The sequence below is a fragment of the Tenrec ecaudatus genome, chromosome 1 (assembly GCF_050624435.1).
Source record: "Tenrec ecaudatus isolate mTenEca1 chromosome 1, mTenEca1.hap1, whole genome shotgun sequence".
Lineage (NCBI taxonomy): Eukaryota > Metazoa > Chordata > Mammalia > Afrosoricida > Tenrecidae > Tenrec > Tenrec ecaudatus.
The window spans coordinates 26,324,004-26,346,848 of NC_134530.1; the positions used below are offsets into that span (position 1 = coordinate 26,324,004).

At 51.7% G+C, this 22,845-nt stretch overlaps 1 protein-coding gene across 1 annotated transcript in view; it reads right to left on the reverse strand.

Moving 5' to 3' along the window:
• The window catches only part of MMEL1 (membrane metalloendopeptidase like 1), a 34,417-nt gene that overhangs the window by 8,235 nt on the left and 3,337 nt on the right, over positions 1–22,845 (reverse strand). Inside the window, exons 2-10 of the mRNA XM_075538095.1 lie at positions 10,455–10,538; positions 9,926–9,979; positions 8,763–8,924; positions 8,436–8,516; positions 7,054–7,149; positions 6,623–6,741; positions 6,110–6,175; positions 4,702–4,836; positions 4,532–4,621 (exon numbers count right to left, since the gene is read on the reverse strand). Coding sequence (XP_075394210.1) covers positions 4,532–4,621; positions 4,702–4,836; positions 6,110–6,175; positions 6,623–6,741; positions 7,054–7,149; positions 8,436–8,516; positions 8,763–8,924; positions 9,926–9,979; positions 10,455–10,538 — 887 coding nt within the window. The remainder of the gene's footprint in view (positions 1–4,531; positions 4,622–4,701; positions 4,837–6,109; positions 6,176–6,622; positions 6,742–7,053; positions 7,150–8,435; positions 8,517–8,762; positions 8,925–9,925; positions 9,980–10,454; positions 10,539–22,845) is intronic.

Genomic DNA, 22,845 nt, shown 5'->3' on the forward strand with positions numbered 1-22,845 from the left:
ACCAGCCCCCAGTAAAATGATTTTAAAAAAAAAGAATGTTAACAAAAAACCAAACCCACAGCCATTGGGTCGACTTTGACTCATAGTTTGACTCTATTGGATTTTCAAGACTGGAAACTTTTGGGGAGCAGATAGCCTCATCTTTCTCCAGAGGAGCACTTGTTGGATTTGAACCACCAACCTGTGGCTAGCAGTCCAACAGTTACCCACCCCCACCCCCAGGGCTCCTTAAGAATAGTACAATAAAATAACATAGCACGGTAGCCTCATTTATGATGATAGACAATGTCCAAACAAAATATTAGCAAATAGAATTCAGCCATACACAGATAGAAAGGATAATACATTATAATGAAACTAGATTTAGACCAAGAACAAATGTTCGATTTCAATTATATTGATTTGAAAATTAATATGATTCCCTATTAGAATAAAGGAGAACAACCACATGGTATCTGCATAGACACAGACAAGACAGTTGGTAAAACTGGAAATTTACTTATGATGCAAACTCTTGGCAGCCTGGAAACAGGAGGGGCTGAAAGGAATTTCCAAAACCACCCCACCCAGCCAAAACCTCTGGGGAAAGATCAGATTTCGTGATGAGATGTCACCTGCTCTTCCTCAGAGATCAGGAAAGTGACAAATGCCTACCACGCCTCCCCCACTCAATGGAAAGTCCTACGCAATAAGAGAAGACCAGCAAATAAAGGCGACTAGGCTGGCAGAGTGCACAAAGACAATCTGAAAGGGTCTGTAGACGCATTACAGAGAATTAAGAAGGGAATTTGGTAAGATTGCTGGATATGAGGTCAGTAATTCTATAGATTAGCAACAAATGAGCCAAATGACAAAATGATACATTTATAAAATGTATGGATAAAAGCACCCCTAGGGACATATCTAATGTTATATATTCAATGTTGCACCCACCCCACCCCCACCCCCACTGGAAAAAAATGTGCGGGAGGTCCTGATCTTTCTGCCTGTGGATGTCATTCTGCTGGGAAAGAAGATTTTCTTGGTCATGTTAATGGAGCTCTATCGACACATGTTGAACCTTAAACCTCATCATGCCCGTGTTAAAAAAGAGCAGATTAGATCCAGAGACGTGAGAACCTAGTGCATGGGCAAGGTGGATGCTAGATGATGATCGTCAAGATCCAAGGAACACCGAGGCTGTTGACAAGGAAGGAGCTGATGTGGAGGAGACCCCGATTTTGACTTTTAATCTCCAGACGGTGCAAAAAAATTGTTTTTCCCTAAGCAACCCAGTTGTGGTGTTTGTGTTACAGCAACACAAGGAAACATAGACAGACGTGTAAGGCTTCGACATGGGACATGCGTCACATCTTGAGATAGGGAACCATACAGAAATGACAGGCAGCCTGACTAAATGAAAACACAGAAGCCAGTGGCTCTCAACCTTCCTCACGCCGCGACCCTTTCATACAGTTCCTTATGTCTGGTGACCCCCCAACATAACAGTATGCTCATTGCTACTTCATCACTGTCATTTGCTACTGTTATGAATTGGGCGACCCCTGTGAAAGGGGTCGTTCAACCTCCAAAGGGGTCACGACCCATAGGTTGAGAACTGCTGATCAATAGGCTTCAGGAGTTGGAAGACTCCACGTTACTGGAAAGATGTCCCATCTTCCCCAAATTGATTCATCGATTCAAAGGAACCCCTTTGCAGATCCCCATGGGGTTGTTTTGTCATTGTTGATGTTTGGTTGGTTGGCTTTAAGTTCTACGGGAGCATGCAAGTGACCAAGAATAAGCAAAACCATCAAAGAATAAAGTTGTCAGACTTACTCTTTTGGAGATCAAAGATTTATTATGAAGTGGCAGTAATGAAGTCACTGTGTGATTGGTATAAAGGTAGACAAAGCCCAATGGAGTTAAAGAAAGCGCGCGCGCACACACACACACACACACACACACACACACACACAATGTCTAAGAAAGAGGTCCTGGCAGAGCAGTGAGCGGAGGGGCATCTTTTCAACAAGTGGCGCTGAGCCAACTGGATGCCCACGAGGAACAAATGGAGGGTTTCTCATCTCCCGGCACATCAATCAATTCTAGGTGGATTATAAGTCTAAACCATCTTGGGAGTGGGCAAAGATTTCTTAAATAGAACCCAAAGAAGTCTAACGGTAAAGGAAAGGTTGGTAAGTCTGCTAAATTGATTGATTGGAGTACTTTTAAAGCCCCCTTTGAAAGTGTTTAGAACCATTAGGAAAGGCAAAAGGCACATCTGCATGTGGGAGTGGCTAGCTGTCCCACAGACACTGACTGAGGGATGGCGTCTAACACGCGTAAAGACCTCTAAGAACAGCCCCGCCGCCCTTCCAGCGTCCCTTGTACCGTGGTGGCTTGTATCTAGCTAAGACGCTGGAGGCTCTGTCACTGGTATGTCCAATACCAGCAGGATCATCCATGGGGGACAGGTTCCAGCAGAGCTTCAGAATAAGACAAAGTAGGATTAAAGGCCTGTCACAACAGAACGTTGCCCGACTCACTTTGGACACACTAGAGGAAGACATCGTGTTTGATGAAGTCAAGGGGCCCACCAGGGGACAATGGCTTTGACCGGGCAGGTGATTGGACGTCACAGGACCAGGCTGGGTTTTGTTCTGTTGTCCATAAACTGGTGGACCCAGAGGTCCATTAACCATAGTAGGAGAGGGACCTGGGTCATATGTCCTTAGACTTGATTACATGGAGCCTCGGTGGTGCCGTGGTTAAAGGGTCTGACTGCTCACCGAAGAGTTGGCAGTGTGAACCCACTAGCTACTACTCACGAGAAAGATGAGGCAGTCTGCTTCCATAAAGATTTCAGCCCAGGAACCCCTCTGGGGCAGTCCCACTCTGTCCTGTAGGGCTGCTATGAATTGGAAAACACTGGATACCAGTGGGTCTGGGGAGAATTAAATACTATTCAGCAATTAAAATGAAGGTGCATTGCTGGATGCCATGTCGTGGCATAAGCACCATATGAAGGTGCATTGCCGATCGCCAGGTCGTGGTTGACTCTAGGGTACACAATGGAGAGCAAAGGGGGGGCAGGTGCAAAGGAGCAGAGCCGTCTGCTTCCAAGGGCACCATCAGGTATGAGACGTCAGGGTCATGGTCACCTGGAGGAGGAGGGCAGGTGGGCTCCTGGGATGCTGGCAATGATCGTGTCTTGGCCTTAGTAATCGTCTTGTGGACTTTCTCACAGCGAGGCAGTCTTAAGCGTTATAGAATCATTAGACGCCAAACCCCGGGGACTTGCTGAGTATTGCTCCCCTGCCATTCCCATGGCAACCTCAGGCGACTTCACTTCCCATATCTAATTCTTCCAAATAAACATAGAAGCCACCCCCACCCCCTGCCCCAGACATACACCTACATGCCTTCTGCAGCCACCTGGACCCAAGCCATTGCCATCTCCTGCCTGGGCTGTGACTTGGCCTCCCACTTGGTTGCCAGCTGCTTGCTTTTCTCCCCTTTGGCCCATCTCCAACTCAGCTGCCACAGGGGTCCTCTAAGTACCTTCAGATTATGTCACTCTGTGCCTGACCCCCCTCTCTCAGAGTCTACACTGACTAAACAAAAAGAACTCACGGCCACTGAGTGGCTGCCGATGCCCAGTGATGCTTTGGGACAAGGTAGACAACTGTCCCTGTGAGTTTCCTAGACTGTTAACTCTTTATGGGCATAGAAAGCCCCGTCTTTCTCCCTCTGAGTGGCTGATGGGCTCAAAGCTGAGGCCACCCCTGTAGCTGTCCCACCCAAGCCACCTGGGCCTCTGTGTGGTCTTTGAAGTTACTCAAGAGTCTGTGTGGGCTCTGTGCCTCCGTGTGGTCTTTGAACTTACCCAAGAGTCTTTGTACTTGTTTCAGACAGCAGCAGAGCCAAGAACTCCTCCAAGTCTCCACTCACATATCACCTCCTTTTCTGGGTACTCTCTTTCTACCCCCTCCTTCTGGGCTCACATATCCACTCTCTAGCCCCTTCCCACTGTCCTTTGTTATGCTGGCTCCTTGAGGCAGGAGCTGGGTGAGTTTTGATGGAGTGCAAGGCTGGCTCTCTGACTGGGGCCCCGCCCCTGCTCATGCCCTCCTCTCTCTGACTAGGTTTCATTCCCCATTCTCTGATTGGATCTTGTCCCTGTCTATCACCATCTTGGGTGGAGCCTGTGACTGGGCGAGCTAGGGATCCCTCTGAGCCTCAGCTTCCTGCTCAGGAAAATGGGGTTAGCTTTAGCAAGACCTCATGTGTGGGGTGATGTATGGCCTGGGACAGGCACAGTTCACACCCAGTGCCCTGGTGTCATTGGTAATTGTACTGTTCCACTCTTCAAAGGTCCCGTTAAGGTCCCCTGGTCAGTGGAGGGTGGGCATGTTACTGAGGCCGAGTGAGAGATTTGGGGTCAGTCCCGGTGGACTGGGGCCCCGAGGAAGCACTCCTCCTCCTTTCTCCCCCGTGAGACAGGGAGGCGCGCAGCTGTGCCCTGTGCACCTTCTCCAGGAAGCCTCACCTTCAGACTGAACCTGCTCTGCAGCTCCTGGAGGTCCATCCGGTGGTACAGCGCGGTGACGTCATGTCTCTCCTCCTGGGGCGCTGTGGCCTGCACAAGGCGGACATGAGGGCATACGGGGGCACCAGGGCCCAGGCCCTAGCCCCCACTCCGCTACCCCCCAGCCTCACATTTGCCAGCTGTGTCTCCAAGTCAAGCACCAGCGCCATGTCCCTGTGCACCAGCTCATCATCCTGGGTGAGGTTCATGTCTGCCCGCAGCAGCGAGGCCACTGAGATCATGAACTGCAGGTAAGCCTCTCGCACCTGGGCCAGAGGGGCGTAGGTAGCTCAGGGCTGTCAGCCTGAGAGGAGGGAGGGGCAGACAGACCTGCCTCCCAGGGCCTACTCCCTCTTCCCCCAGCTCAGTCAGCCTGTCATTCACCTACCCCCGGAAAAGCTCCCCTCAGGGGCTCCGGGGTTGGACCAGCTGTGATTCTGGGTCCTGAGGCTTGGCACTTGAAGGCTGCACCCCGGCAATTCTATACCCTGGCCAAGTCCAGCCCTACCCTTCCTGCTACATGGCCTCAAGCCCCTCCAACATATAGTGGTGCGGCCTCTTGTGGGCTCTCAATGAAGGTCAAGGCTGTGTGGTGCCCAGCTTCAAGGGCTCCCTGTCAGCTGTAGAGACTGAGGCCTCTCCCCACCACGGTGTCTGCTGGACCCTTTGGAGAGTTTTAGGACCTGCTCTCCCAGCCCACGTCTCTACCCACAGACCTATTTGTTGGTCACACCTGTTCTTTCCCCTAAGGAGCTCTGGTAGTGTAATGGGTTATTCGTTGTGCTGCTAACCACGAGATCAGCAGTTCGAATCCACCAGCTACTCCTTAGGAGACAGATGAGGCTGTCTACTGCTGTAAAGATTTAAAGTCTGGAAATCCCAACGTGCTGTTCGACTTTGCCATACATGGTTGTTGTGAGTGAGAAGTGACTTGATGGCAGCGAGTTTTGGAGTCCCTTACCCGGGTTCAACCTAACCTCTAAAGCCTTGGTCCCAGCTCCTTCCTCCAGGAAGCCCACCTGTGTTGCCCCATGGTTGCACTCCTCTTGCCCCTGCCCATACTCTGCCCTCCCTCTCTCTGGGTCAGAGCTGACCAGGGCATGCCTGACCTCATGCCCCCAACGCCGTCCTTGCTCCACCTCAGGGGGGACTTGTCCACACTGTCCACACCCCGGCAGCCCCTGTGCGGCTTGCCTCCCTTGTCTTCTGGCCACCGGCTCCTTGTATCTCTCCCTTTCCCAACTATGGCCTCCTGATGTGGACCTAGAACCACTGAGGATGCAGGCTCAGGGCCCAGCTCATCCTGCCCCTGCACCTGCCCCTGCCAAGCTGAGCACAAGGCCGAGCCTGGCGTGGGGGTGGGTTTCGACCCCTTCCCAGCAATGAGGCTAGCCACTGATGGTTGACTGGGCCCACTCCACACAGACCCTTCTAGGCTGGCTGAGTGGGGCCCTGGGTGGCCCTGAAGGGGCAGGGAGGGGGACTAACTTGGAGGTGATGTGGGTGGCAGGGGCTAGCATGCGGGCAGGGCTGGCTCACCTTCTCACTGCTGCCGATGTTGAAGTAGTACTCCCGAGACGGCATGCCTAAGGTGGGCTGGTCTATCTGCAGACACACAGGTGGTCAGTCTGGTCCCTCCCCTTCCCCTGAATGGTGGGGAGCTGGGCTAGGAAAGGGCTGGGGACACCTGTCCACCTGGAAAGGGGGCTTGTGGTGGGATGTGTGCTGGCCCCCAGAGGTTCTGAGCCCCACTCACGGGGGGTGGAAGAATGGGCCACCCCATGCACAACCACAAGGCTGACAGAGTGGGGGCATGCCTCCCCATGCGGCCTCTCATTGGTCTTCTGGTCAGAGGCTGCCCCTTCACGCCAGGCTCTCAGACTGGCACCAAAGGCCTCCCCTGTTCACCCCCTGTGGTGCCCCTCCCACTGGGGCCCATGGCAGACTGGCAGACACCCGGCTTATCAGCAGCGGCTGAGCTGGACTGGATCCGGGCTATCACCGGCGCCCTTGGTCCCATCCCCTCCCCAGCCCCGCCCAGAGCGTACTTACGTAGATGATATGACGGCTGGAGTTCTGGTCGTCGTTCCAGATGAAGAGGTCGATGAGGATGCGCTTGTTGAACTGAGAGTTCATTACGGCCAGCTGCCGCTCCAGCTCCCAGCTGGGGCCTGAGGAGTCAGGGGGAGCGGCCAAGCCCAGCCCCTTCTTAGATGGGCACCCAGGGATCCCTGGCGGGACAAACACCTAGGCCTGGGGGAGGACCCAAGGGGTTCACTTCTCCAGAGAACCAGCAGGACACAGCCTGGCCTTCGGTGCAGGGGGCGCTGCTGCCCCCGCAGGCTTGAGGGAACAGGGCATGGGCACTAAGGTTGGGCCTCTGGGGTCTTGCAGAAAGAGGGCTGCCAGCCCGGTGGTCTGTGGGCCCACACCTAAGCGCTTCTCCCCCCTCGGCCTGGGGTATAAAGCTGCCCCCCCCGTACCGATGATCTTACTCCAATTGAACATGGCCACCGGCCAGCCCCCCACCGCCTCCAGGATGTCCAGCAGCGGCCGGGAGTCTCGCTTCTCGATCATGCCTGGGGGGGGGGGGGTGGCAGTCACTCTCTTGGGGACCCCCCTGCAGGTCACAAGACACTCAGCACCCATGGACTGGGGTCCTTGCCAACAGGGTGCAGAGGGCCTGGGTGGGAGCAGTGCTTGACCCAGCAGTGAAAGAGGCCCCACGGTAAGGTACCCTGGTGGTGTAGTGGGTTAGGCTAACACAAAGGACAGTGGTTTGAAACCACCGGCTGTCCTACTGGAGAAAGATGAGGCTTCCTACTCCTGTACAGAGTTGAAAACAAACAAACAAACAAACAAAAAACTCACTGGCATCCAGTCAATCCTGACTCTTGGTGACTCTACAGGGCAGGGAAACCCAGCCCTGTGGGTTTCCGAGATGGTAACTCTTTACAGGAGTAGAAAGTCCTGTCTTGCTCCCACAGAGTGCCTGGTGGTTTCGAACTGTGGGCCTTGTGGGTCGCAAGCCAAGATGTAACCCCTGCTCACTAGGGCTTCTCTCAGAAACCCACAGGGGCAGTTCTACCCTGTCCTATCTGGTCCCGATGAGTTGAGACTCGACTGAATGGCAGAGTTTGGTTTGAGTTTGAGTGGTGTGGTGGATTAGGGATTTGACTGCTAATTGAAAGGTCGCCAGTTCAAACCCACTAGGTTGTCTGCTCCTGTAAAGAGGTACAGTCTCTGAAACCTCACGTGACTCACCATGAGCTGGAATTGACCCAATGTCAGTGGGTTTGTTTAAGTAAAAACATCAGCAAAGGTGGGGCCACCACAGTAGTCACCTGCACAGGGAGGGGGCTGTCCTTCCTGGATATTTGACTTTCAGGGCCTGTGTGTGGGGGGAGAGTCTCAGTGGGACACCTCCTCCCCATAAAGCTGGAGGTCCAGTAAATCTTGCTCTCAGGGACCCTAGAAATAAACCTGCCCTCCTCCAGGGGACCACCGTTTGACTCTTGGGCCGAGTGGGGCAATGTTTGCCCATGGCGTGCATGTCCATTGATTGGGCCTGCCATCCTCCAAGTGGGGGGGGGGTGAAGGGGTCCCGGGTGGGTGGGGCCCGAGCAGCTGGCACAGAAGCAAGGGCAAATCCTTCAGTAGGAGCCCAAAGGCCACCATTCCCTGGACCAGCCCTCTGCGGCTTTCCCTGCAAAGCTGATGTAGCTGGACTCAGCGACCGGTGGAGGGACCATACAGGGCCCCCTGATTGGAGTCCTGAGTGGTGCCGGCTCCCAGGGCTCCTGAGTTGGCCTGGGCCGCCCCCGCCACCCCACTCCATCATGGGCCAGGAGCCCCCTTCACTCACTCTCATTCATGCAGGAGCGGTACAGCGTCTTGGCCTTCTGCACGGCTGGCCGGTCCTTGGAGGTGGGATTCTCTAGCACTCCTAGGGACTCAGGGGAACACTGGCTGGAGGCAGCTGATGGGGTGCCCACACCCCCCTGCTGTGCTCAGCAAGAGGTGGCACCTGTGCCCTGTGGGGCCATCATGACAAGGCATCGTCCCTCTGTGTCCCCTGGGCACAGGACAACATGGGGAGGGGGGGGGCGGCACGGAGGGTCCTGTGGCTGTTTATCCAGCCAGCCCGCCTGGACTCCCAGCCTCCCATGCACAGGCATCCGACCTCATCCACCTTTGAGGATGACTTCCAGCTGGTCCCGAAGGATGTCGAAGATGCTGTATCGGGAGTTGGTCTCGGGGATCACGTGGTGCTTCAGCCAGCCACCGCAGGCGTACTGGTAGAAGTCGTCACAGGGTTCCTGGTTCTGGTCCATGCTCTGGAGGATCCTGGCAGCTGCTCACCCCAGAGGGGCAGGCAGGAGGGAGACAGAGCTGTGGAGGTCCTATAGGCTGTCCATTGGGGATGGCCTATTGGATAGTGACACCCAGCTGTCCTTGGGACAGAGTTCCTCACCCCCTCTGAACCTCAGCGGGGGTGGGACCACTCAGCTTGGATTCAGGTACTGAAGATACCACTTGTTAAGCATATGGCCATGAACCTTGGTGGCCTCCGGAGTCCTGGGGCACCCGCAATCCTGCTTGTGACCCCAAGTGATGGTGGAGCTAAGCCCATAGGAAGTGCCCAGTTGCTGTATCTAGGGTCCAGCTTTGGACCCTGTTCTCCTGGTCAGGATCGTCCCATCTTCCACTGGTCAATGTGTGTGGTCCCCTGGGGTGGGGTGTGTGTGACTCCTATTACCATAGGCAGGCATGATGGGGGTGTCTTTGCCCAGGACCCAGGAGTATGCAGGTGACAGCTTGGCCCAAAGGCTCTTGACTAAATGCTCTCATCTGGGACAGTCATGCTACACTCTTCCCCAGGACCACTCCCCACATGGATTCTCCCCCCATATATTTCCATTCTATTTCCTCTTGGCCTAAATTACCTCTGAGCTTGGGGGTCCTTGCAGAACTTGTCACCATGGGCCTCAGTGACACCAAGAATAGCAGAACCCCCCCCCCCCCGCCCCCAGTTCTCACCATGGCTCCTACCCACCCCACCCCCTGGCTTCTCAGCTGCAAACAGCAGTGTGGCCCCAGTCTGGGGCCCAGGCCGGGGTGGGTGAGGGTCAGGGTCCCAGCGGCTGATTCAGCGTAACTTTTAGGGGGCCCAACTGCTGTGGAGGGAGGCAGACACTGACTGGCAGGGTGTGGTGAGCGAGAACCGGATTCCTGCCTCCACCTCACCTTGTGCTGAACATGGTCCACCCAACCAAAGCCTAATGATTGCCCTGTCCCCCAGTGGCTGCCTTTGTTGGCGAGGCGGGGGCAGTGCAGGACGACCCAGGGGCTTACCTGCTATCACACAGCCGGGGGTGGTGCAGAACTTGCCCTCTTCTTGGACAGCTGCAGGCAGAGAGCAGGGTGAGCAGAGAGAGATGGGAAGTGTCGGCTGGGGTGAACAGAGGCAGGAGGGGGCTATGCCTCACTCCCCCACCTGCCCCAGCTCCCAGGCCTGAGGTCTCAAATCATGGGGAGCTGTGTCCTTGCTTGAGACTGCAGCCCTTGGAGCCCTTCCCACCATCTCTTCCCCCAGCCCCGACTTCTAGCTTGAGAGCTGAAGCTGGGCATGCTGCCCCCTCCCTCCACCTGTAAGGGGCCAGCACCTCCAGGAAGCCTTCCTGGCTCCCCGCTCTGCATACCCCAGGCCTGTTGACTGCCTGCAGGCTTCAGCAGACACCAAGTGAGATCAGGAAGGGAGTGGGGCCCACCTGCCCCCTCTTCCCTAAGGCACACTGGGTACCCATTGATGGGCTTCCTGCCCTCCTCAGGCCCTGCCCAGGGAAGGTCTGGGGGTTCCAGCCCACATCTGGTGGGGCAGGAAGGCTACCTCGCGGTTTCCGCTCTACATTGGTCCTCTTGTCCTTTGAGAAACAAAGCAGACTAGTGAAAGGCAGCAGCCGATTCCCTGAGGAGAGACAGAAGACTCACTTGCTGCCTGCCTGCCTGCCTGCCTGCCTGTCTCCTGGGACCACACCAGCATTTCTTGACCTGGAGCAGGGACCAGCAGGGCTACCCTGGCTTAGCAACACCTAGTCCAGCCCCTCCCCCTGCACTCCTACACTCCGCCCACTAGCCATTCCTGAGAGCATCTTCTCCCTGTGTGTGTGTGTGTGTGTGTGCGCGCGCGGCGCGTGGGCATGCTCATGTATCACTCTGGGGAAAAGTGGACCACCCCAGGGCAGAACCCTAAAGTCCACTGGGGCTGTCTGCGGGGACTGGTTGCGCCTCTATCCAGCAGATTTTCTGTCCTATTAGACTCTTACTTCACCTTCCCCCTCCCTGCCCACTGAAGGCACAGGCTCCTTCCTGCGCTGGCGGCCTGGTCAGCAGCTTGGACTCATCCCAGAGAGAGGTATGGGGGTGGAGAGGCAAGCTGGAGGGTTAGGGAAGACGCAGTTCTGGATGAGGGCAAACCGGGCTTGGCCACCTGCGGCCCTGGCTGGTGGACGGGTTTCCCATCAGTGGAGATTCTGATGTGGGGCCTCCCTGCTCCTTGCTCTCCGGGACCCCCCAGGCTGCCGGAAACACAGATGAGCCAGCTCATCTCGGCCAGCTAGGCTGCGTGGAGTGGTCCTCGTGGAAAAGTTTTCTTAGAGCCTAGCGCCCGGGGACTATACCTTGACCCTCAGAGAGCCACCCGCCCGCTCAGAGATCCTCTCCCTGCAGCAACACCGATGGCAGAGAGAAGGGATTTGGGCTTCTGATTCAGATGTAGAAGCATGTGACCGACGGTTTCTTCCACGCTGAGATTTAATTCTTAAAATCCATTTGTGTCGTCTTCCCCATGTGAGGTCAAGGGATCTGGAAACGGACTGCAGACTGAGAATCTAACTGTACTGCAAATGGGTGAAACGCACTGCAAGAGGTGGGAGTGGGTGGGGTGGGCGGGCATGGCGCGCGGCCGAGAACTTTGGAAATGTGTAAGGGTGTGTAAGACGAAAAGTGAACAACGGCCCCCGCACACCAGGTTGACTTCTAGCCGATAAAGTTGTTCTCCGAGGCGGGGGACGGGGGAACCTGGTTAACCATTCTGAAACCTCCACACATGTATGTGGACATTGGACAAGGAGGTAGCCAGATGGTGTTGGTGAGAGCCAGATTCTCAACGTCAGAGCGGGAGGTTCGAGATAAAGCAGGGGAGCAGGTTAGAAGGGTCCATTTGGTAATGACTTAGAGCGGGGGACACCAGTACGACTTCGTATGTAGCTTTGCATAGATACAGATGGCTGCATATAGAAATATTAATCTAAATGCTGCCATCGAGTTGTTCTGACCCATAGCGACCCGATAGGACAGGGGAGAACTGCCACGTGGGTTTCTGATACTCTCTATGGCAGTGGACAGCCTCGTCTTTCTCCCTCAGAGTGGCTGGTGGTTTCAAACTGCTGACCTTGCGGTTAGCAGCCCAACATGTAACCAGTAGCCACCAGGGCTCCTGCAGAAATATGAACAGATAAGTGAATACATACGGGGGTATTGACACATGCCTATTTCTCTGCTCTGTTAGCCTAAAGGACTTAGACAAGACGACACCTAGCAACCAGGTTTTGGTTTCTCACACCAGCTCCCAATTAAAAGACCTTCAGTTTCCTGGGAGAAATAGCTGGGTCTGCCACGGTGGTGATGGGGGGGGGGGGGAACAGAAAATATACAAGAACAGCCTAGAGTGTCAGATAGGAAGAAAGTGCTTTAAGAAAAGAGACACCCACCCCCCTGCCCAACAAGAGCTAGATTGGTGTGTGCCAGCTGGACCTAGGCCCCAGCTGAACGAGCTCTCAGTGTCGGAAGTCAGGATAATTTGAACAAAAGAAACCGCTATTGATTGATATATGAACGAAATCTCAATGAGCCCACATGGTCACAGAGGAACCCTTGAAGAACTCGATAGGGAGAAGAGCTAACTTTCAATGACAGAAAGCTCCATCTTCATGTTGACACTCTACCCTAAGGAGATGGGTCATCTGTCCCCACCCCCTAAGAGTCCACTATGTCTAAGGACCTTCTCCCAAAGAGTTGCTTCCTAGTGGAGAACATGGGCCCTGGTGGCGAGATGCTTAGGGCCTCTCTCGGCTGTTCACCGACAGGGCGGTGGTCTTGAGGACCTGTCCCCGCAGCGATTACAGCCCAGGGACCCTGGGAGCAGTGGCCCTCTGTACAGAGGGTCGGTAAGAGCCGGAATCCGCTTGAAGGCAAAAGACGGCAACAGTGAAGTCGCCTTACAATCACTGTCTTGGTGATCAGGGCTAGCCTGCCAGGGAAGTCATGCCCACAGTGTGGGCCCTTGCCATGATGGGATGGCGATGCCACTTCGCTTCTGTGACTTTCCTCTCCCCAAACACACGACCCCAGATAGCCGGGAGAGGATTGTCAGACAGATCCCACGTGGACAACATTCCACAAAAGCTCACCAGGAACCCTCAAAAATGGTTAAGATGATTAAAAAACCAAACCAAAGAGTGGAAGAGAAAGGACCACAGCGGAGGAGACATAGGTGTGAAGAGCGATGGGCCGGGCCCTGCTGGGGGGAGTCCCAGAAGGGGAAATGAATGAACCAGAGGGGAAAATGGAGGAAAGATATAAGAATGGACCTTCCTTCCTAGGGTTGCATTGTATCGGCTCATTGGTGGGGGCGGGGTGGTGTTAGGTGCCTTGGGTGGGCTCTGACCCCCAGCGACCCGTGCACCACGGAACGAAGCACGGCCCTGTCCTGCGCCGTCTGCACAATGGATCTTATGCCCGAGTCCATTGCTGCCGCCGCTGTGTCACTCCATGTCCCTGAGCGTGATGTCCTTCTCCAGGGACTGGTCTCTCTGGACATCGCGTCCAAAGTGTGTGAGACAAAGCCTTACCACCCACGTCTTCTGAAAGTTTGGCTTTTCCAAAGGTTGGCCTTGGTTGGAATACATCTTTCTCTTAAAATGAAGAAAGAGAAAGCGGGGGTGGGACGGGTGGGGAGGGTGCGCCGTCTGGCTCCGGGTCCAGTTCAACAGGCGACAGGGCTGCAAGGGGACAATAAAACTCACAGTACCAGTTCAGGACAACCTTAGACCAATCGACTTGTTGAGGTTGAACAATAGGGCAGCTTCGGATAAAACTCAGAAGGGGCAGTGGATAGGATACAGGGTGGCAGTGGGACAAGGGGATTATAAACAATGAGACGAAACAGCCTGTACATGAATTAATTGTTGATTGGGAAATGGAGGCTCCATCTACTCTGCAAACCTTCCCCAGTTCACAGCAAAAGTGACCCAGGTCCATGGAGCAGAAGGTTTAAAAGCAGAGCGACCGAGAGGAAAGAGAGGCATTCCAAGAAGAGCTTGGTTGCTTGGTTTCCTGGGAAAACAAAAGTCTCCCTGGAAAAAAACAAGTCTCCCTGGAGAACACGTGGTCACAAGCCGGCTGTCTCGCAAGTGTGGGCTGGAAGTTTACACGGCTGTGTGGTCACGGAAACCTGCAGCGGGAATTTCAAGCGGTTTCGATCTGGTCGCTCCCAAGATGCCTGCTGGAAACAAACACACCTGTTCCCTGGAGGAAAACGTCCCCAGCGGAGCCACACAGGAGACCCACAGACAGGGCCGATTTGAACATGGGGTTTCTGTTTGGAAAAAGACACGTTTTCCTGAGTGAGAACCCCCACGCAGCCACATTAGACCCCCAGTGGGTTTCCGACTGTGGACCGAACTGGCCCACAGGATGACTTCTGTGGCCTCGGGCGGAGCTCAATTCCTCTCCGCATGTGGCTTTGTAGTTGGTTCCTCCTGTGAAAGGGGCATGCAGCAGTTTCTCACAGCTGAACTTTGGGGTTGTCCACATGACCTGCGGTGGCCAACCGGATGAAGTGGAAATGACATCACTGTCTGAGTCTGTTCTGATCCGTCATGCGTGCTCTGAGCCCTTTTCTGTTGGTCTCAGGGTGCTTCGGGGGCAAGCGCCTGGCTGATGACTGAAAGGTGGGTGGTTACCCAGAGGGCCCCCAGAAGAGCCAACTGGTGAACGATGTTGGAAAGCCCAGCCTTCGGAAACCTTTTTTGAGCTCCATTCAGTTCTGCCGACACCCCTGGGGTCAGCACGGGCTGGAGTTGACGTGAGGGCAACGGGCTGTGTCGACTCGATTGCTGGTCTGCCGTTTCCAGAGAAGAAAGTGCCCAGATTGGCTTGTTGAGCCCAGAGGGCCGAGCTCAACCTCGATCAGTGACCCCTCGTCAACGGGTGGATGTAGGCCACACGGATGGCTGCTTTAAGCCACTGGGTCTCGGTATGGTTTGCTAGGCAGGATATCTTAACTGAGAGAAAATAACACAATTTCCAAAGGTTTACGCAGTGGTTCTCCGCCTTCCTCATGCACTGACCCTTTCATACACATACTCATGGTGTGGTGACCCCCAACCATAAAATTATTTTCATTGCTACTTCATCACTGTCATTTTGCGACTGTTATGAATCGGGTGACCCCTGTGAAAGGGTTGTTCGACCCCCAAAGGGGTTGTGACCCCCAGGTTCTGGAAATGATAAGACGTGTAGTTTTGACATAAAATAAAATGCCATTGCCATTGTGAGGTTCCGACCCACAGCGACCAGATGCATGGCAGAGAAACACTGCTGGTCCGTGTCATCCTCACAGTGGTTCCCCTGCCTGAGCCCCTCATTGCAGCCAGAGTCTCCATCTCTGTCATCGAGGGCCTTCCCCCTTTTCTCTGCCCCTGCACTTTACCAAGCATGATGTCCAAAAGATATGGGTATAAAAGAGAACTAGCTATAACCTCAATATACACTTATAACTCTATAAAGATTTCCCAGGATTTAGTGAAAACATAGAGGGAACAAAGTGATGGAAGCTTCTTAGTCAGAACCGAACACCTTGAGGGAACAGAACCATAGTTGTGGGCAACACCAAGGCCAATCGGCAAGACAGTCTATGAAGACAATGCTCCACCTCCTACTTTGGTGAGTAGTGACTGGGTCTTTCAAGCTCATGAGGGCTGTCTAAGGAGCACCTATTGGTCTCTCCCTATCCAGAGCAAAGAGGAGTGAAGTAAACCAAAGATGTGAGGGAACAATTTGTCAATATGATTAACGGGCCATATGAACTCCAGCCCCCATCACCCTGAGACCAGAAGAACTAGATGGTGCCCGCTTATCACCCCTGACCACTCTGAAAGGGATCATCATAAAATGCCCTGTGTGGGATACAAAAAGGGTTTCTCCCAGTTTGGTTCCCCCAAATACATGCCAAACCTAAGATGCTGCTTGCTAGCACATGGTGGGAGGTCAGATGTTGGAGATATTCTTGCTGAAGGTATTCAACTATCCAGAGCAATCTGACACTATTGTGCATCCCACTGTAGGTGGGGCTCACACCCTACTGATAAGGATAGTGATTGTTTCCCTGGAGAGCCCAGAGAACTGGTCTAGCCAGCTCAAGGACAACTAAGGTTAGGCTGCCCATCTTGTCACATGTATACCCCTAATCCATCCTCTTCCTATTGTGTGTACACCCCTAGATCATCCCCCTCCCATTGCTGTATTGCCTATGGCACAATCCCTTCCTGTGACATATGGGGTTACCTGTAATCAGGGGGACTTGCACGCCCCACCCCCCAAGTATATTGGGGGTCAGAAATAAGTCACTCTCCTCCTCTTGTCTCCCACCTTCACGTGGACCACCAAGAGGGGCTGAGGTGAGCATGCTACTATGAAATGTGTCTAACTCCTTTTTAAATCTTCTATCTGTCTAATTCTTTGAGACTTTACTATAATCTTTATATATTATCATCATACAATTATATCTACGGACCTGCCCGTGATATTGTCAGGGGCTGGTTTACTCTGACAGTCCTGGATTGGAGAGGGGGTGGTGAAATAAACCACTTCTGCTGAGGCCCACCCACCAAGAGCCTCTTGCTTTCCTGGACACATCTCTAGGGAGAAGCCGAAGGTCGAAGTCATTGGGAGAAAGGAAGCAATTCCACAGGAAGGCAGGTGGCAATCCTTGATCAGCATCAGCAGGTGCTTCAAGTCCTCCTCACTTTCAGCAAGCAAGGTTGATCTCTCTGCATGTTGCAGGTTGTTCACAAACCTTCCTCTACTCCGGATGCCGCATTCTTCTTCATATAAGCCAGCTTCTCATTTGCTCAGTTGACAGATTGAATAGGTATGGTGAGAGAACACAACCCTGACACACCTGTCCTGATCTTAAACCATGCAGTATGCCCCTGTTCTCTTATCACAATTGCCTCTTGATCCATGTATGGTTTCCACCTGAGTACAATGTAGTGGGCTGGAGTTCCCATTCCCTTCAAAGCTATCCACGGTTGGTTATAGTCCATGCAGTTGAATGCCTTAGAGTAGGCAATAAAACACAAGTAGACATCTTTCTGGGATTCTCTGCTTTACCAAGACCCACCTGACACCAGCATTGATGCCCCTTCTTCCTTGTCCTCTTCTGAATCCAGCCTGAACCTCTGGCAGCTCCCTGTCAATGTACTGCTACAACCGTTGTTGGATGGTCTTCAGCAAACATTTACTTGCATGTGATGTGAATATTGTTCTTTAGTTTAAGCATTCTGTGAGATGACCTTTCTTTGGAGTGGGTACAAATATGGATCTCTTACACTCAGTTGGCCAAGTAGCCGTTTTCCAAATTTCCTTGGTATAGATGAGTGAGTGCTTTCAGTGTTTCATCAACTTTTTGAAACATTTCAATAGGGATTCCATCTATTCCTGGAGAGTTCTTGGCTAATACTTTCAGTGCAGTGTGAGCTTCCTTGAGCACCATTGATTTTGCTTATATGTATGCTACCTCTTGGAATAAACATTGACTAGTTTTTTTTAATATGGTGACTCTGTGTATTCTTTCCATTTTCTTTTGATGCTTCCTGCATCTCTCAATATTTATCCCACAGAATCTTTTCTTTTAAAAATCATTTTATTGGGGGCTCATATAACTCTTATCACACTCCATATATCCATTATTGTGTCAAGCACATTTGTACATTTGTTGCCCTCATCATTCTCAAAACATTTGCTCTCTACTTGAGCCCTTGGTATCAGTTCCTCATTTTTCCTCTCCCTCCCCACCCCCTCACGAACTCTTGAAAATTTATAAATTATTATTATTTTGTCATGTCTTATACTGTTTGATGTCTCCCTTCACCCACTTTTCTGTTGTCCATCCCCCAGGGAGAGGGTTACATATAGATCCTTGTCCCCTTACCCTCCTGATATTGCTATTCTCATTATTGGTCCGGAGGGGTTTATCTGTCCTGGATTCCCTGTGTTTCCAGTTCCTATCTGTACCAGTGTACATCCTCTGGTCTAGCCAGATTTCTTAGGTAGAATTGGGATCGTGATAGTGGGGGAAGTGGGGGGAGGAAGCATTAAAGAACTAGAGGAAAGTTGTATGTTTCATTGTTGCTACACTGCACCCTGACTGGCTCGTCTCCTCCCCACAACCCTTCTGTAAGGGGATGACCAGTTGCCTACAGATGGGCTTTGGGTCTCCACCCCACACTCCCTCATTCACAATGATAGGATTTTTTTGTTCTTTGATGCCTGATACCTGATCCCATGTACACCTCATGATCACACAGGCTGGTGTGCTTCTTCCATGTGGGCTTTGTTGCTTCTCAGCTAGATGGCCCCTTGTTCCCCTTCAAACCTTTAAGACCCCAGACGCTATATCTTTTGCTAGCCAGGCACCATCAGCTTTCTTCATCACATTTGCTTATGCACCCGCTTTGTCGGGAAGGTGAGCATTATGGAATGCCAGTTTAATAGAACAAAGTGTTCTTGCATTGAGGGAGTACTTGAGTGAGGCCCAATGTCCATCTGCTACCTTAATACTAAACCTAGTGGGAAAAGAAGAAAGAAAAAGCAAATAGAGGAAAGAACTAGGAGGCAAAGGGCATTTATAGAGGTCTAAATACAGCAGTGGTTCTCAACCTTCCTACTACCACCACCCTATAATACAGTTCCTCATGTGGTGGTGACTCCCCAACCATAACATTATTTTCATTAGTACTTCATCACTGTCATTTTGCTACGGCTATGAATCAGGTGACCCCTGTGAAAGGGGTCGTGACCCACAGGTTGAGAACCGCTGAAATAAAGGCATGTACATATGTAAATATATTTATATATGACGATGGAGAAATAGATCTATGCCCATAGGATCTTTTAACATTGCAACTTGAGGCCTGAATTTTCCCTTTAGTTCTTTCAGGGTAAGGTATACTGAGCATGTCTCCAGGTCTTTGCACATGTCGTTCTATTTTACTTTGTCTACCCAAGCTGCTCTTTGCACATGTCGTTCTATTTTACTTTGTCTACCCAAGCTGCTCTTTGACGTTCTCTGTCCTGCTGTTCAAGGTCATCCTTTCTCCCATTGGCCTTGGCTGCTCCATGATGAAGAGCAGTTGCTGCCTCAGAGCTCCTCTGACAGCTACTTGGAGCTTTTCTTTCCCGTCCTGTAAGGGACCTTCTTCTCTCTCCATGAACGATGTTCTTGATGTCACGCCAGAGCTCAGAATAAGAGGTCTCATTGCCAAGATCAAGGGCATCGGGGCCGGAAGCAGATGACATCAGGGAAATAGCTACCTTGTTTTATTGACCATGGGCGACATTCAACTGTGTGAATCCTAACATATTGTGGATGATATTGAGAAGAAAGGGAAATCCAAGGACCGCAGGTGCTCTTGAGGCCGGCACTATGCGCCGTAGAAGGTGAGGTAACAAGCGTCCCAGAGCTAAGGTGCTTCGCCGGCTGGTTGCTGAATGGTCATATACTGTGCCCTCGGGCCTTTTGTCTTTTCTAGAAACTTTCTTTTGTTGCCCGCTCCCCACAGCCATGCCGGGAGCACGGGGTGGGGCTGAGGCGGGGCTTCCCAGTGGTCGAGCTCCGCCCTTTGCACTTTGCTGCCCCAGGTGGCCTCTCCTCAGGCACATTCCAGCCTCAGGATCTTGTCCCCGCAGTCTGGAAAGCTCTTCTCACATATAACTTAATTCCTTCTTACTTTTTTCTTAAAAAAGAAAAAAGTTCCCCCGTGAGGCTTCGCTGTCAATCTTTTTATCCTTATGTCGATTGCACTGGATGTAACGTACCCATTTATCTGCTTTACTTTTCCCTCCACTAGGACAGAAGCTCCCCCAGTGCCTAAAACAGTACCTGGCTTTTGTAGGCATTATATAGTGCTGCTTGAATTATTTGGGGTGTTTTCTATTATCCTACATGTGACATGTTCTGTTCTTTCTTCCCCATTTTAACAATTTTTGTTGCTTTTATTGCACCTTTCCCTTTTGTTTGGTATGTCCTATTATTTCTGTTTTTAAAGAGGCTAACCTTTAAATTTCACAGTCGAATCCAACCCTGATCAGCAATGTGATTTTTAAACAATCTTTAGGCTGGTGATTTTAGAGGCAGCCTTGATCATCTTGTCACTTAATTATTTTTATAACGTTTAACAATAAAAGCAGTACTTGTTAAAAAAAAAAAAAGAAAGAAAGGGAAATCCAGAACCCATCGTTGTGCAGTCGCAGAGTGTGTATGTAGACCAAGAGGTGCTCCTTCAAGCACAACAAGGGGTAGACACAATCAGGAAGCAGGGCTGTGTACGTTCCCCATACGTATTCCATCTGTCCACTGAGCAAATCATCCAAGAAGCTGGACTATCGAAATAAGAATATGGCATCAATACAGCTTTGATGGTTGAAAGTGAGGACCAGAAGTACTTGCTGATGAAGGTCAAGGGCTGCAACCTTCGGCATGAACGACAATGCAACACAAAGGGGTCAGCAATCCTCAGCCATGAAAGTAAATGGAGAAAAGAGTGAACTTGCCAAGGATTTCATTTTATTTGGATCCACAGTCAACTCCCATGAAAGCAGCAGCCGGGAAATCAAATGTTGTATCACGATGCGTGAACATGCGGCCGAGGACCTCTTTTAAGTGTGAAAGAGCAGTCACTTGAGTTCTAAGGTCTGCCCGACCCAGGACGTGGCATTTTTGATCACCTCGTATGCACACACCTGTTGGACAATGGCCCGAGAAGGCTGGAGAACTCAGGTCTTTGAATGGTGGCGTTGGTGAAGAATATGGAACATACCATGGACTTCGAGGAGAAGGCACAAGTTAATCAGTCTCGGAAGAAGCACAACTGGAATGCACCTTGAAAGCAGGGATGGCATGACTCCATCTGAGGCACTTTGGACATGTCTCTGGAGTAGGATGTCATGCGTGGTAAAGCAGAGGCTCAGTGACACATAGGAAGACCCCCAATGAGATGGATCGACACCATGGCTGCAGCAATGGGCTCAAACCATGGAGGGATGGTGAGGAGGAAGCAGGACGGGGCTGTGCTTGGTTCGGTGGGACACAGGGATGCTATGATCAGAACCAACCCCATAGCCCCTGGTAACCCCAAGACAAGCCCTGTAATTAAAAATAAAAAAGACGGGCAATGAATGTACAAATGTGCTTTACACAATTGATGTATGCATGGATTGTGATAACAGTGGTATGAGCCCCTAATAAAACGATTAAAAAAAAAGAAACCAGAAAAAAATCAAAACGACGCCTCACACGAGTTACAGCAATGACAGGGAAACCAATGACAAAGCAAGGACATGCAACCCACTGGTCTTCAGAGCTCAGTCGTGGAAGTAACGGCACGGTAAGAATAGTAGAAGCAATGAATTCAGATTTAACCAAGAGGTATGATTGACCTATACGGGGAAAGTGTCGGGGGAGGAGGGCTGCAGAGCAGGTGACTTATGGTGCTAACTCTTCGTTCCCATCAAGGACGCCATAATGACACATGACATTGGTCACACACACAGCATGACCAGACCCAACCCAACTCACGGCCATCACGTCGATTCTGACTCACCGTGACCCTGTCGGACAGGGTAGAACTGCCCTTGTGAGCTTGGGACTAGAAAGCCCCATCATTTTTGAAAAAAAAAAATATTGGGGGCTCGTATACCTCTTATCACAATCCATGCATCGGTTGAAGCAGGCATGTTTGTACGTATGTTGCCCTCACTCTCTTCTAGACATTTACTTTCTATTGAGCCCTCGGTACCAGCTCTTTTTTCTCTCTCCTGCCGCCCCCCCCCGCATAACCCCCTGATAGATTGTACATTGTGATTATGTTGATCTCTCCCACTCACCGCTGTCTCCCTTGCCCCATGTTTTCTGTTGTTCTTCTCCCTGTGGAGGGGTATGTGGTTATGTGTCAATCATTGATTGGTTAGAAAGCCCCATCTTTCTCCCATGTCACAGCTGCTGGTTTCGAACTGTTAGCCTTGTAGTCAATGCATAACCACCACACTACCAGGGCTCCTGTACAGCATGACAGACATAACAACTATTACTGATGCATTACATCGCTGAGCTCTCAAATGAGCCTCTAAGCTCCTGGCTACTTTTATCTGCACGACAGATAAGGAAATGGATGCCCAGCCTAAGGATTAGTAAGGCCTTTTAAAACTGGTGTGCGAGGGAGTGGGGATGCCCAGCCAGGCTGCATGGGTATTATCTACAGCCTTAGGGAAACCTCATTAAAAATGAGGCCAGGGTTTAAGGATGAGGTTCAGCCACATGGGCAGACACTCTGTCGTCTGAGTTGGCAAGCAATTGTTTTCCTGGAAAGAACCAGATAGGAAAGATCTTGGGCTCTGTGGGCCAGATCCAGCCTCTTGTCTATGATGGTTCAACTTTGCTATTATAACACAAAAACCGCCTGACAATAAATGAACAGCGTGGCTCCGTTGCAGCCAAACTTTTATCTACATAGCCAGGCAATTTGATCCACAGGCTGATCCACAGGCTGATCCATAGCTACATGATCCACAGGCTGGCCTCTGAAATAGCCACGGATTGCGCTTTCTGGGGAGAAGAATTGTAGGCTAGACCAGAGGGAGGGCATGAGGCTGTGGGTTCTCATTGGGTAATTTTGGGCAAATAGTTTGGTTTCTAAATAAGGGTTATCTGGTCCCTGGGCGGCATACGGTTAAGCTCTCAATGCCTAGCCAGAAGATGTTGAATCCTGGAAGTGGCACTTTGTTCAGCAGACCTGGCGATCTGCCTCTGAAAGGTCACACCTGCGTTTAAAAGCACCAAAAGCTTCAAAGCGCAAGAATGGAAAAATGAAACCAAGGTGCTACCGATGAGTACTGAGCGTCCCTATCAGACCAAGCAGTCTGAAACAAAGCCG